The sequence below is a fragment of the Oncorhynchus clarkii genome, chromosome 17 (genome assembly GCF_045791955.1).
Source record: "Oncorhynchus clarkii lewisi isolate Uvic-CL-2024 chromosome 17, UVic_Ocla_1.0, whole genome shotgun sequence".
NCBI lineage: Eukaryota > Metazoa > Chordata > Actinopteri > Salmoniformes > Salmonidae > Oncorhynchus > Oncorhynchus clarkii.
The window spans coordinates 68751764-68766585 of NC_092163.1; the positions used below are offsets into that span (position 1 = coordinate 68751764).

At 41.7% G+C, this 14822-nt stretch overlaps 1 protein-coding gene across 1 annotated transcript in view; it reads left to right on the plus strand.

Annotated features, from left to right (window-relative positions):
* Positions 1-14822, plus strand: part of LOC139371309 (kazrin-like) — a 306795-nt gene that overhangs the window by 279338 nt on the left and 12635 nt on the right. Inside the window, 2 exon segments of the mRNA XM_071111626.1 lie at positions 5419-5616; positions 13663-13799. Coding sequence (XP_070967727.1) covers positions 5419-5616; positions 13663-13799 — 335 coding nt within the window.

The window sequence follows — 14822 nt, forward strand, 5'->3', positions numbered from 1 at the left end:
TGTCATCTACAAGACCCTGCTAGGTAAATTCCCCCTTATCTCAACTCGCTGGTCACCATAGCATCACCCACCTGTAGCACGCGCAGGTATATCTCTCTGGTCACCCCCAAAACCAATTCTGTCTTTGGCCGCCTCTCCTTCCAGTTCTCTGCTGCCAATGACTGGAACGAACTACAAAAATCTCTGAAACTGGAAACACTTATCTCCCTTACTAGCTTTAAGCACCAGCTGTCAGAGCAGCTCACAGATTACTGCACCTGTACATAGCCCACCTATAATTTAGCCCAAACAACTACAGCCACCAATTGTGCAAGTTCTCCCACTTATATACTTATTTTCCACCATAATTTGCAAATAAATTAATAAATATCCTGCAATGTGATATTCTGGATTTATTTTCAAATTTTGTCTGTCATAGTTGAAGTGTACCTATGATGAAAATTACAGGCCTCTCTCATCTTTTTAAGTGGGAGAACTTGCACAATTGGTGGCTGACTAAATACTTTTTTGCCCCACTGTACCTCTTTCCCTACTATATTTATTTTATTTTATTTATTTATTTATTTTGCTCCTTTGCACCCCATTATTTTTTATCTCTACTTTGCACATTCTTCCACTGCAAATCTACCATTCCTGTGTTTTTACTTGCTATATTGTATTTACTTTGCCACCATAGCCATTTTTTTGCCTTTACCTCCCTTATCTCACCTCATTTGCTCACATTGTATATAGACTTGTTTCTACAGTATTATTGACTGTATGTTTGTTTTACTCCATGTGTAACTCTGTGTCGTTGTTTGTGTCGAACTGCTTTGCTTTATCTTGGCCAGGTCGCAATTGTAAATGAGAACTTGTTCTCAACTTGCCTACCTGGTTAAATAAAGGTGAAATACATGTTTTTGCTATTTGTTCTTTGTTATACACTCTACATTGTATGGAAGGTTATACAATGACTGCATGTACTATAACCTATGGGACAAAGATTATTCAAATTTTGTATTATTATTATTTTTATCTTCCACATTAGCAACCCTGGTACTAACACAGATTACTATAACAGCACAGTTAGTACCACAGATTACTATAACAGCACAGTTAGTACCACAGATTACTATAACAGCACAGTTGGTACAACAGATTACTATAGTAGCACAGTTAGTATCACATATTACTCTAACAGCACAGTTAATACCACAGCTAGTACCACAGCTTAATCTAACAGCACAGTTAATACCACAGATTATGATAACAGCACAGTTAGTAGCACAGATTACTATAACAGCACAGTTAATACCACAGATTACTACAACAGCACAGTTAGTAGCACAGATTACTATAACAGCACAGTTAGTAGCACAGATTACTATAACAGCACAGTTAGTAGCACAGATTACTATAACAGCACAGTTAGTAGCACAGATTACTATAACAGCACATTTAGTAGCACAGATTACTATAACAGCACATTTGGTACCACAGATTAATATAGTAGCACAGTTAATACCACAGATTACTATAGTAGCACAGTTAGTATCACATATTACTCTAACAGCACAGTTAATACCACAGCTAGTACCACAGCTTAATCTAACAGCACAGTTAATACCACAGATTATGATAACAGCACAGTTAGTAGCACAGATTACTATAACAGCACAGTTAATACCACAGATTACTACAACAGCACAGTTAGTAGCACAGATTACTATAACAGCACAGTTAGTAGCACAGATTACTATAACAGCACAGTTAGTAGCACAGATTACTATAACAGCACAGTTAGTAGCACAGATTACTATAACAGCACATTTAGTAGCACAGATTACTATAACAGCACATTTGGTACCACAGATTAATATAGTAGCACAGTTAATACCACAGATTACTATAACAGCACAGTTAGTACCACAGATTACTATAACAGCAGAGTTAATACCACAGCTAGTACCACACCTTAATCTAACAGCACAGTTATTAGCACAGATTATGATAACAGCACAGTTAGTAGCACAGATTACTATAACAGCACAGTTAGTAGCACAGATTACTATAACAGCACAGTTAGTAGCACAGATTACTCTAACAGTACAGTTAGTACCACAGATTACTATAACAGCACAGTTAGTAGCACAGATTACTCTAACAGTACAGTTAGTAGCACAGATCACGATAACAGCACAGTTAGTAGCACAGATTACTATAACAGTACAGTTAGTAGCACAGATTACTATAACAGCACAGTTAGTAGCACAGATTACTATAACAGCACAGATTACTATAACAGCACAGGTAGTAGCACAGATTACTATAACAGCACAGTTAGTAGCACAGATTACTATAACAGCACATTTAGTAGCACAGATTACTATAACAGCACATTTGGTACCACAGATTAATATAGTAGCACAGTTAATACCACAGATTACTCTAACAGCACAGTTAGTGGCACAGATTACTCTAACAGCACAGTTAGTACCACAGATTACTATAACAGCAGAGTTAATACCACAGCTAGTACCACACCTTAATCTAACAGCACAGTTATTAGCACAGATTATGATAACAGCACAGTTAGTAGCACAGATTACTATAACAACACAGTTAGTAGCACAGATTACTATAACAGCACAGTTAGTAGCACAGATTACTCTAACAGTACAGTTAGTACCACAGATTACTATAACAGCACAGTTAGTAGCACAGATTACTCTAACAGTACAGTTAGTAGCACAGATCACGATAACAGCACAGTTAGTAGCACAGATTACTATAACAGTACAGTTAGTAGCACAGATTACTATAACAGCACAGTTAGTAGCACAGATTACTATAACAGCACAGATTACTATAACAGCACAGGTAGTAGCACAGATTACTATAACAGCACAGTTAGTAGCACATATTACTATAATAGTACAGATTACTATAACAGTACAGTTAGTAGCACAGATTACTTTAACAGTACAGTTAGTATTCTTATTTTCATGTTTTTGTTCTACCTTGTGTTATTTTTGGTACTACATTGATATTGATTACTGCATTGTTGGGTTTGGAACTTACAAGACACTGTACTGCACGTGACGATAACACTTGAAACTACAACTGCAGTGCATCTGAACAGCACATAACTGCCTGGGATGCATACTTTTACTTTTGTCTGGCTGCTCTGCTCTACACAGCTAACAAAGATGGAAGCTGGACTCGCCTGCAACAAATAAGAAAGCCTGTAGGTAAACAGAGGAATAAGCGGATTTAGCCGGCAAGAAGGCTGTGAAAGATTGCTCTCTCCAGGATACTACCTCCTTATGCCATGTACAATACAGAGTTGCTGCCTAGCGAGTCTCTCCACAGCCAGAGTCGACAGTGACCGATGGACTGTCCCTTTCTCTCTTATCTGGGCCTCTGCAGCCCCACGTGGTCTGGCTACAGGCCCTCACACACACTCTTTCCCTGTTCGCACACAGCTCCCCTACACCCTCATACCGGAGAAGACTTGCCAGTGATGTTTTGAAATATTTATTATCTATCTTCATTCAACATCACCGAGTGCCAAGTCAATCTCCTGGTTCAGTTACTGTGCACAACCAATGCGTAGCACCTATCTGTGTAATGTACAACAAGTACAGTATGAATGCCAGAACACACTGCGGCTCTCAGGCCTTGTCAATGCCCTTGGATATCTTTGATTAGAGGAAGGATAGTGGCCAAAACGGTCTGATTTTTCAGTCTCCCAGGTACCAACCAGCCGTGCTCCCTACCCTGCTTAGGGATGGAAGTGTTTGGGCTGCTGATTTTTGCTGTTGGTATAGCTTCTGCCCAGTCATACAAACATTGTGCATTGTTCTGAACCATGACACTGTATATATTCTAGAATCTTTAGTGTGAAAATATAACTCATTATGACAAGTTAATGTCTTTGTTGTGGTGTGCGGCCCGGCCCTGACTGGGGTGAAATAGAAGCTCTAAACTAACCTCAGCTAGTCGATTCCTTGTATCTTATGAAATGGAGGCCTTGACTCCTCTGTTCAGTTCAGGATCTTTGAGTTCAGCGTTTCTTGCCTTGGTAAATGTGCTTGTGTATTAGGAGATACTGTGCCAATTACTGTCTTCGGATTCTCTGTGTTGTATCCCTGGTTTCCAGCTCTTGTTTATCGCTTGCTAAGTCCCTTGCTCCCAGAGGACTGTGAGGTAGTTTGTCAGTGGAAAGGCACGGAGCTTGCGTTCCAGATATATATATTTTTTATAGAGTCTTATCAAACTACTGTCTCTCACTGGCTCTGCAGCCCTGCCAATTTGTCCTGACACTGTCACTCCTCGTCTACCTCTATCGCTCATCACCCATGGCTTCAGTTTACTGCCTGCTGTGTGTGAGTACTGTTGTGTGTGTGTGTGCGTGTCTGCGTGCGTGCGTGCACTTACGTGCGTGTGTGCGTGTACAACGAGTGTGTACTTGTGAATCCCACTGGGCACAGATATCAATTCAAAGTCTATTCCACGTTGGTTCAACGTAATTTAATTGGAATGACTTGAATTTTTTTTAAATTCAACCGGTGTGTACCCAGTGGGAGGTGTTGCTGTGGGTTTTCTACTCTATATATTGTCATATGCTTCGTACTCACACTGTTTCTGCTCCTCTCCCTTTGTAACCCTGTTACACACCTCCCTCCTCTCCCTTTGTAACCCTGTTACACACCTCCCTCCTCTCCCTTTGTAACCCTGTTACACACCTCCCTCCTCTCCCTTTGTAACCCTGTTACACACCTCCCTCCTCTCCCTTTGTAACCCTGTTACACACCTCCTCTCCCTTTATAACCCTGTTACACACCTCCCTTCTCTCCCTTTGTAACCCTGTTACACACCTCCCTCCTCTCCCTTTGTAACCCTGTTACACACCTCCCTCCTCTCCCTTTGTAACCCTGTTACACACCTCCCTCCTCTCCCTTTGTAACCCTGTTACACACCTCACCTCCCCTTTGTAACCCTGTTACACACCTCCCTCCTCTCCCTTTGTAACCCTGTTACACACCTCCCTCCTCTCCCTTTGTAACCCTGTTACACACCTCACCTCCCCTTTGTAACCCTGTTACACACCACACTCTTCTCAACGTTTTCCTGTTGACTTTCACAACTCTCACCATCCCTCTCACTTATTCTCTGTCTGTCTGTCTTTCTACTCTTCCCTTCTCCTTCTCCCTCCTTAATTTTAATTATAAACCTCCATCTCGTTGTCCTTACTCCCTATTTCTCAACTAATCTCTCCCTTACTCTACCTCTCCACTCTTCCTTCCCCACCCTTTCCTCATTACTTCACATCTCTCCATTCCCTACTTCAGGGGGTTGGGTTAAAAGCACAAAGACACATTTCTGTCGACTGTAAGTAATGGAAAAGTAAGTCTCTCTCTCTCTCTCTCTGTGTAGTGTTGCTGCGTGAGGAGGTGGCCCAGCTGCAGGAAGAGGTGCACCTGTTGCGGCAGATGAAGGACATGTTGAGTAAGGACCTGGAGGAGACCCAGGGCCAGGGAGGCTGCTCCTCCAACCTCCTCTCTGACACTGAGCTCCGCGTGCAGATGGGAGACAAGGAGCAGGAGCTGGACCGAGTCAAGGAGGCCTTACAAGGTCAGGGGGAACCCTGTGGTGCTCACCTATTACCCTGCTAGTTCTACCTGAGCCCTACCTTGCTCTCCTACCCTACAGTTCTGCCTAAGTCCTACCCTGATAGTACTACCTGAGTCCTATCCTACTGTCCTACCATAGTCATACCTTACTTTACTACCTTGCTAGTTCTACCTGAGTCCTACCCTACTGTCCTACCCTGCTAGTCCTAGCTGAGTTGTACCATACTTTCCTACCTGAGTCCTACCCTACTGTCCTACGAGTCCTCTTCTACTGTCCTACCTGAGTCGTACCCTACTGTCCTACCCTGCTAGTCCTACCTTAGGCCTACCCTACTGTCCTACCTAAGTTATACCCTATTGTCTTACCTGAGTCATACCCTACTGTCCTACCTTGCTATTCCTACCTTTCACTTTCACTCGTACTCTACTGTCCTACCTGAGTCATACCCTAATGTCCTACCTGAGTCATACCCGACTGGTCTACCTTGATATTCCTACCTGAGTCATACCCCACTGTCCTACCTTGCTATTCCTACCTGAGTCCTTTCCCTACTGTCCTACCTGAGTCCTACCCTAAGTCCTACCTGAGTTCTACCCTGCTAGTCCTACCTGAGTCCTTTGCAGAGGCAGTTGCATTGTGTTCTTTATGGTGCATACGTCGGATTTATCCAACATGTGCATCAAATTGTATGCGTAGACTTAACAGACATATTATCAAAAGGTGAATGTTGCACATATATCCAATAAAACATGTGGATTACAAAATGAAATATTTATTATGCAGCATTGATGCAATGATGCTGTTGGTCTTAGAGGCATTAGTCCTAATATACTACACAGCTGTCTGAGCCCCACCTTAAGCTCCATATGTTTCTCACAGCTCAGTCAAACCCGCTTCATCTCACTAGAGATAATATCAGTTTATCACTCAACACGTCGATCAGTCAATCCCTTTAAAAAATGTATCTGACCTAAATGTGTCTGGTATGCCCCTTATGTTTTTCAGTGGAGGCTCCTCAGAGGAGGAAGGGGAGGACCAATCTCCTCAGTGAATATCAGAAAAATAATCAAATAAAATGTAAAATGTTATCCTTTTTAGAGAAAACAAAATAAAAACTAAATATATTCACATCATCAAACAATTGATTAAAACACACTGTTTTGCAATGAAGGTCTACAGTTGCCTAAGCATAACTCTGTAGGGTAGCATAATGGTGTAGCCGGAGGACAGCTAGCTTCTGTCCTCCTCTGGGTACATTGACTTCAATACAAAACTGAGGAGGCTCATCATGGTTCTCACCCTCTTCCATAGACTTAAACAGCAATTATGACAACTTCCAGAGGACATCCTCCAACCTATCAGAGCTTGTGCAGCATGATATGACATGTTATCCAATGAATCTAGTAGTGAAAGCATAAGCTACAGCTAGCTAGCACTGCAGTGCATAAAATGTAGTGAGTAGTTGACTCAAAGAGAGAAAAATACAACAGTTTGAACTAATACCTTTCACCCAAAATTTAGGAGAAGCTAGAGAGAGAGCTAGCTATATTTAGTATATATTCTTTCCCTTTCACTTTCACTTACTTAGCTAGCATCGAATGCAGCTAGATAGTTTAGTCTACTCAAACACCTGGCTCAAACAGAGAGGCGTGCTATGTTAGCTAGCTGACTATAGCTATCCAACACTGGAACTCTTCCAAGTCAAGGTACTGTTTTTGCTTTTATTATTTTATTGCCACCCGGGCCCACCGGTGTAACTGCTGAACTGCTGGCTGCTGACTGTACACTGTACTGCATGATAGCAGGTTTACTAACACGTTTGTTCTAGTAACGATGTCGACTATGACGTGAAAATGATGTAGGCTGTGTATAGCGTTAGCGCTCATAATATGAAGGTTTGGCTTCAAAAGTTTTTTTGCCTGGTCACAGACAGCTGATGTGTTGTGCACTGAAGTCCAAAAGCGAAAGGGAAAAGGTGAGAGGAGCAGAGTGTGGAGATAGATGCGAGAAGGGATTATTTATACAATGCACTGTTTATATGTGGCTGCTATGAAAGTGAACTGTGTTTGCGTGTGATAAGTAGTGTTGGGGTGTCGACTCCAAAAATCCTGGCGTCGTGCACCACTACTGATCAGGGGTGTATTCATTACGCCAATTCTGTTTAAAAACATTTCTTAAATGGAAGCAAATGTAACGAAATGTGGATAAACCTACCTGAATTTGTCTAATAGAAACTCTAATTTGCAACTGTTAGACTATTGATTACACCCTAGATCAACTAGATGCTGGCAAGAGTGTGCAAGGTGGTATTGTCACTGTCACTGCCTGTCATCTTGATTACCACAAATTCTCTCAACCTGTTCACCTACATTGGAAACTTACCTATAGGCTAGGTTGTAGAAACCTCATGATGGGTACAGGGAGAATTTAAGTATCATGTAGTAGCATAAACCTATCGCTGCTACATTGAGCTGGGTGAATGGAATATGAATGTCAGTCATCCAATTTGCTGTAATAGAAATAAGGCCATGCTCATTAAAACAGTCATAATCCTCCCTCATCTTAAACAGCACTGACCACCACTGAAGTTTATCTACTGTATGTACTAACTGTGTGTAGTATAGAATTATTATCTGTCATCTCTTCTTATCTGTCATAATAGTCATGGTGTGTGTGTGTGTGTGTGTGTGTGAGGTAGACATACACTACCGTTCAAAAGTTTGGGGTCACTTAGAAATGTCCTTGTTTTTGAAAGTGTGGAGATAGATGCGAGAAAACAAGGGCATCTCTAAGTGACCCCAAACTTTTGAATAGTAGTGTATATAAGTTGATTCTTTCTGCCTGATATGTCCTTCCACAGTGTCAGTAATTAGATATGTTCATCATTCTACTTGGCTCAAGTCTAGGCCCAGTTCCTTCAAGGTTGAGCTCCATAAATGGTAACACACAGGCATTGCTTTAAGATATACAGGGCCTTCGGAAAGTATTCAAACCCCTTGACTTTATTTCACATTTTGCCTTATTCTAAATGTATATTAAATTGTTTCTTTCCCTCATCAATCTACAAACAATACCCCATAATGACAAAGCAAAAACTGGTTTGTAGAAGTGTTTGCTAATTTATTAAAAATAAAAAAATGAAATATCACATTTACATAAGTATTCAGACCCTTTACTCAGTACTTTGTTGAAGCACCTTTGTCAGCGATTACAGCCTTGAGTCTTCTTGGGTATGACGCTACAAGCTTGGCACACCTGTATTTGGGGAGTTTATCCAATTATTCTCTGCAGGTCCTCTCAAGCTCTGTCAGGTTGGATGGGGAGCGTTGCTGCACAGCTATTTTCAGGTCTCTCCAGAGATGTTTGATCGGGTTCAAGTCCAGTCTCTGGCTGGGCCACTCAAGGACATTCAGAGACTTGTCGCGAAGCCACTCATGCGTTGTCTTGGCTGTGTGCTTAGGGTTGTTGTCCAAGACTCATAGAGTCAAATGTAGTTTGTCACATGCACAGAATACAACAGGTAGACCTTACTGTGAAATGCTTACTTACAACAATGCAGTTTAAAAAAAAATAAAGTTGAGTTTATTTAGTAAATATTTTCTTAAGTAAAAAAAAAGTAACACAATAAAATAACAATAATGAGGCTATATAGAGGAGGTACCTGTACCGAGTCAATGTGCAGGGGTACAGGTTAGTTGAGGTCATTTGTACATGTAGGTAGGGGTAGTGACTATGCATAGATAATAAACAGCAAGTAGCAGCAGTGTAAAAACAAAGGGGGGGGGGGTCAATGTAAATAGTCCGGTGGCCATTTGATTAATTGTTCAGCAGTCTTATGGCTTGGGGGTAGAAGCTGTTAAGAAGCCTTTTGGACTCCGGTACTGCTTGCCGTGCGGGAGCAGAGAGAACAGTCTATGAGTCTTGGACATTTTTTTGAGACTTCCTCTTACACCGGCTAGTATATAGGTCCTGGATGGCAGAAAACTTGACCCCAGTGATGTACTGGGCCATACGCACTACCCTCTGTAGCGACCTTATGGTCGGATGCAGAGCAGTTGCCATACCAGGTGGTGATGCAAACATTCAGGATGCTCTCGATGGTGGAGCTGTATAACTTTTTGACGATCTGGGGACCCATGCCAAATCTTTTCAGTCTCCTGAGGGGGAACCAGGATAGTTTGTTGGTGATGTGGACACTCCTCCCTATAGGCTATCTAATCGTTTCGGTGATCAGGACTACCACCATTGTGATGTCAGCAAACCTAATGATGGTGTTGGAGTTGTGCTTGGCCACACAGTCATGGTTGAACAGGGAGTAAGAAGGGGACAAAGCACGCACCCCTGAGGGGCCCCCGTGTTGAGGATCAGCGTGGCAGATGTGTTGGTGCCTACCCTTATCACCTGGGGGCGGCCCGTCAGGAAGTCCAGAATTCAGTTGCAGAGGGAAAAAAATAAAATAATTCAGGTGCAGAGGGAGGTGTTTAGTCCCAGGGTCCTTAGCTTAGTGATGAGCTTTGTGGGCACTATGGTGTTGAACGCTGAGCTGTAGTCAATGAACAGCATTCTCACATAGGTGTTCCTTTTGTTCCTTCTGTATGTAAATCCGAGACACTCCATTTAGTATGATACGTTACGTTTCATATGGTATGTATTAATTTGTGGATGTCCATCACCCATTTCGTATGATATGTTACGAATTACAATTCGTATTATATGTTACGAATTTGCAAAACGTACTATATGTTATGAATTTGCAAAACATATGATATGTGACAAATTCTAGCTAGGTAGTTAACGTTAGCTAGCTGGCTAATGTTAGCTAGGCTAGGGTTTAGGGTTAGGGGTCAGGGTTACAGTTAGGGTTTTGGGAAGGGTTAGCTAAAAGGGTTAGGGTGAGGGTTAGCTAAATGTGTTAGGGAAAGGGTTAGATAACATGCTAAGTAATTCCAAAGTAGCTTAAAAATTGTAAGTAGTTAAACAGTTGCTAATTAGCTAAAATGCTAAAGTTGTCAGTGATGAGATTCGAACTCACAACTGTTGGGTTGCTAGACCTTCACATAATACAACCCCCCCCCCCATCTTACTTTAGTTTTTGCCTTAAATAACCATCTGTCTTGTGTAACCATATCAAACGTACTGTAACAAGCAAGATCAGACACCTCTCATTCCATTTTCCCATTATATCATTATTTTATAGTATTTCAACAATAGTTTAACTTTCACATGTTCCTCTAATTTAACAAATGAATGTACTTTGTATTAATTATTATCGTAACAAATGCACTGATTTGGTGTAATTATATATAGCCTGTCAAGGCATATTGCATGCATTCACAATGGAAATAATTATTAGGCTCACTTTCACAATTTCTCACATTTGTGCCATATATTTTCCCCATTCTATGCTTGACAAGCAGTTCCCTTATTTTATTACTTGGCACGGTGCATATATGGCTGTGCATACATTTATGCACACTGTCAAGAAAATGTTCATATTGGGCACGTTTGAGTGGTAAGGCCAAAGTAGCCGACTGTAGACGGAAGTCAACAAGTAGAGTGGGCGAGGTATATATGCAAAGACAGCAAGTTGAACAACTTCTGCTGTTTCGAGGAAACACGACAATGGCATTCACCTTTGTTAAGTTGATGCTATCAAAATACTTCTCCTGCATGTAGCCAAACATGACCAACATGTTCCAAGGTATGAATATCGTGATGATACGGACATTAGAATCCAGCCCGAGCTCTTTCGAACGTTCACAAGACATGTTTTGTATTTTTGCTATGGTTTTCTGAAAATATAACCAGGCAGTGAGTGCACAGGCTACTGGAATGAGAACATAAGAAATATGTGTTTTTGCAGCATATGGAAAAAGCTCGGTTGTTTAAGCCTCTAAAATGTATTTGATAATATCCAATGATAAGTGGCGACATCAACCATTTGTGAGCATGTAGTGTCTTTTGCGTCCAAAAAAACCCCGAAAAAGGTTGTCTCCCTTAATGCTTTGGTTCTGACTTTTCAATTGATTGCAGTTGAGTCTACATTTTTTTTATATCCATAATGCAACACACTTTGAAAGGCGCTGGCCAATGTTGGTCAACATCTTTAAAAAAGTGATCTGCTCGAATGCGCCCGAAGATACATAATACACTTTAAATGGAAATGATCCGATGCATGGTTTATAGACAGATTTGTGCCTACGCATGATTGATAAACGAGGCCCCTGGTCTGCCCTTGGAAGCCTACTGTATGTAAACAGGATCACCAGAATAGCCCACATGAAATTAGATGTCTGTTTTGGGCTCTAAAATATGTTTATTATGATCAAGTTCAATACCCATTCTGAACTATTTTAAAGTTGCTACAAATCGAGATATTTAATTAAATAGTGAGTCATTCTGACTACATTTGTCGTCACACAGGACCATGTGCTGACACAGACCAATCACAGGCTGGCAGGCTACGAGGAGGTTCCTGGTTGACTCTCTCAGGCAGGAGGAAAACGACGACATCGACCATGATTCTTTGCTAGTTTACAGCCGCTTTTCCCATGATCGTTTGCGATTATTTTTTTGTGCCATTCAGCCCCATTCAGCAATATGACGCGCTTCAAATTCAAATACTTCCCGCTTCATGAGGCATTGGTAGTTTTCGATAGGAATACGTGGATGACGTCTGTGCTATCATAAGCTACTGGTTTTAATGTGTTAAACCCCATCCCCTGCTAAGGCAGACTGGCTGTGTGTAGAATGCCGGCAGCGACGGCACATAAAGAAGACAAACCAATCACTTCTGTTTCATCTCTCAACCTTCCCCATCTATCCCTCCTTCTCTCCTCTCTCTTCCGATCAGGGAGCAACAGGTGGCAGGCAGCGTTCTCATTACTGTAGCGCTCTCTGGTGTAACTATTGAAGAACAGGTTTGAATGTTGATTGAGGAGGGTTAAGGCAGAACATTGGGAATGCTTAAGCTCAATGAATGACGGTTACGGTTATGGAGAACACCGCTTCTCCTTTTTCCTGGTAGAAAGATTCAGGAATACTTTGCTATCATGACTCACAATCTTAGTCTGCCTGTCGAGGCTTCACTATTTTGATATCCTCTCAATACAGGTTATTATTTATGGTCTCATTACCTCTTAATTCAGGTTATTATTTATGGTCTCATATCCTCTCAGTACAGGTTATTATGTATGGTCTCATAACCTCTCAATACAGGGTAGGAGTTATGGTCTCTTATACTGAAAAGAAAACCTTGACCCTGGAAGTTGGCTGTTTTAAACATGCTGCCTGTGTAGCCAATGCCACTATGCCAAGCTGTCTTTTGGAGAAGATTAGTGAACATAGTGCCCACATCAGTCTGTGTGGTTACGTGTTTTGAATGACTAAGTGCCTCTCTACCACTTACCTTCTTAGATCCTTACATAATTTACTCTGTGGTGCTGCTTTGGCATCAGTGGTGGAAAAAGTAGCCAATTGTCATACTTGAGTAAAAGTAAAGATACTTTAATAGAAAATGACTCAAGTAAAAGTCAGTAACCCAATAAGATACTACTTGAGTATCAAAAGTACATGTTGATAAGTGTGTGAATTGGACCATTTTCCTGTCCTGCTAAGCATTCAAAATGTAACGAGTACTTTAGGGTGTCAAGAAAAATGTATGGACTAAAAAGTACAGTATTTTCTTTAGGAATGTAGTGAAGTAAAAGTCAAAGTTGTCAAAACTGTTAATAGTAAAGTAAAATAAAGATACCCCAAAAAACGACTTACGTACTACTTTAAAGTATTTTTACTTAAGTACTTTACACCACTGTTTGGGATAACAATGTTGCCCTTCCTAGGATTTTACAATAAGCCACAGTGTCATCTTGTGGTAATCAAATATAGCTGCATCTCTGACCCAACCTTCTGTTAAAGCCTTTAGTATGTGTGTGTGTGTGTGTGTGTGTGTGTGTGTGTGTGTGTGTGTGTGTGTGTGTGTGTGTGTGTGTGTGTGTGTGTGTGTGTGTGTGTGTGTGTGTGAAAATGTGTGTGTGTGTCCCACAGCTATGAAGTCTGACCGTAAGCGTCTGAAGGTGGAGAAGGCAGACCTGGTGAACCAGATGCAGCAGCTGTACACCACACTGGAGAGCCGGGAGGAGCAGCTCCGAGACTTCATACGCAACTACGACCAGCACAGAAAGGTACACTCACATTTACGCTCAACTACGACCAGCACAGAAAGGTACACTCACATTTACGCTCAACTACGACCAGCACAGAAAGGTACACTCACATTTACGCTCAACTACGACCAGCACAGAAAGGTACATGGCACTCAACTACGACCAGCCCAGAAAGGTACAGTACACTCAACTACAACCAGCACTGAAAGGTACACTCACATTTACGCTCAACTACGACCAGCACAGAAAGGTACACTCACATTTACGCTCAACTACGACCAGCACAGAAAGGTACACTCACATTTACGCTCAACTACAACCAGCACAGAAAGGTACACTCACATTTACGCTCAACTACGACCAGCACAGAAAGGTACACTCACATTTACGCTCAACTACGACCAGCACAGAAAGGTACACTCACATTTACGCTCAACTACGACCAGCACAGAAAGGTACAGTCACATTTACGCTCAACTACGACCAGCACAGAAAGGTACACTCACATTTACGCTCAACTACGACCAGCACAGAAAGGTACATGGCACTCAACTACGACCAGCCCAGAAAGGTACAGTACACTCAACTACAACCAGCACTGAAAGGTACACTCACATTTACGCTCAACTACGACCAGCACAGAAAGGTACACTCACATTTACGCTCAACTACGACCAGCACAGAAAGGTACACTCACATTTACGCTCAACTACAACCAGCACAGAAAGGTACACTCACATTTACGCTCAACTACAACCAGCACAGAAAGGTACACTCACATTTACGCTCAACTACGACCAGCACAGAAAGGTACACTCACATTTACGCTCAACTACGACCAGCACAGAAAGGTACACTCACATTTACGCTCAACTACGACCAGCCCAGAAAGGTACACTCACATTTACGCTCAACTACGACCAGCCCAGAAAGGTACACTCACATTTACGCTCAACTACGACCAGCACAGAAAGGTACACTCACATTTACGCTCAACTACGACCAGCACTGAAAGGTACACTCACATTTACGCTCAACTAC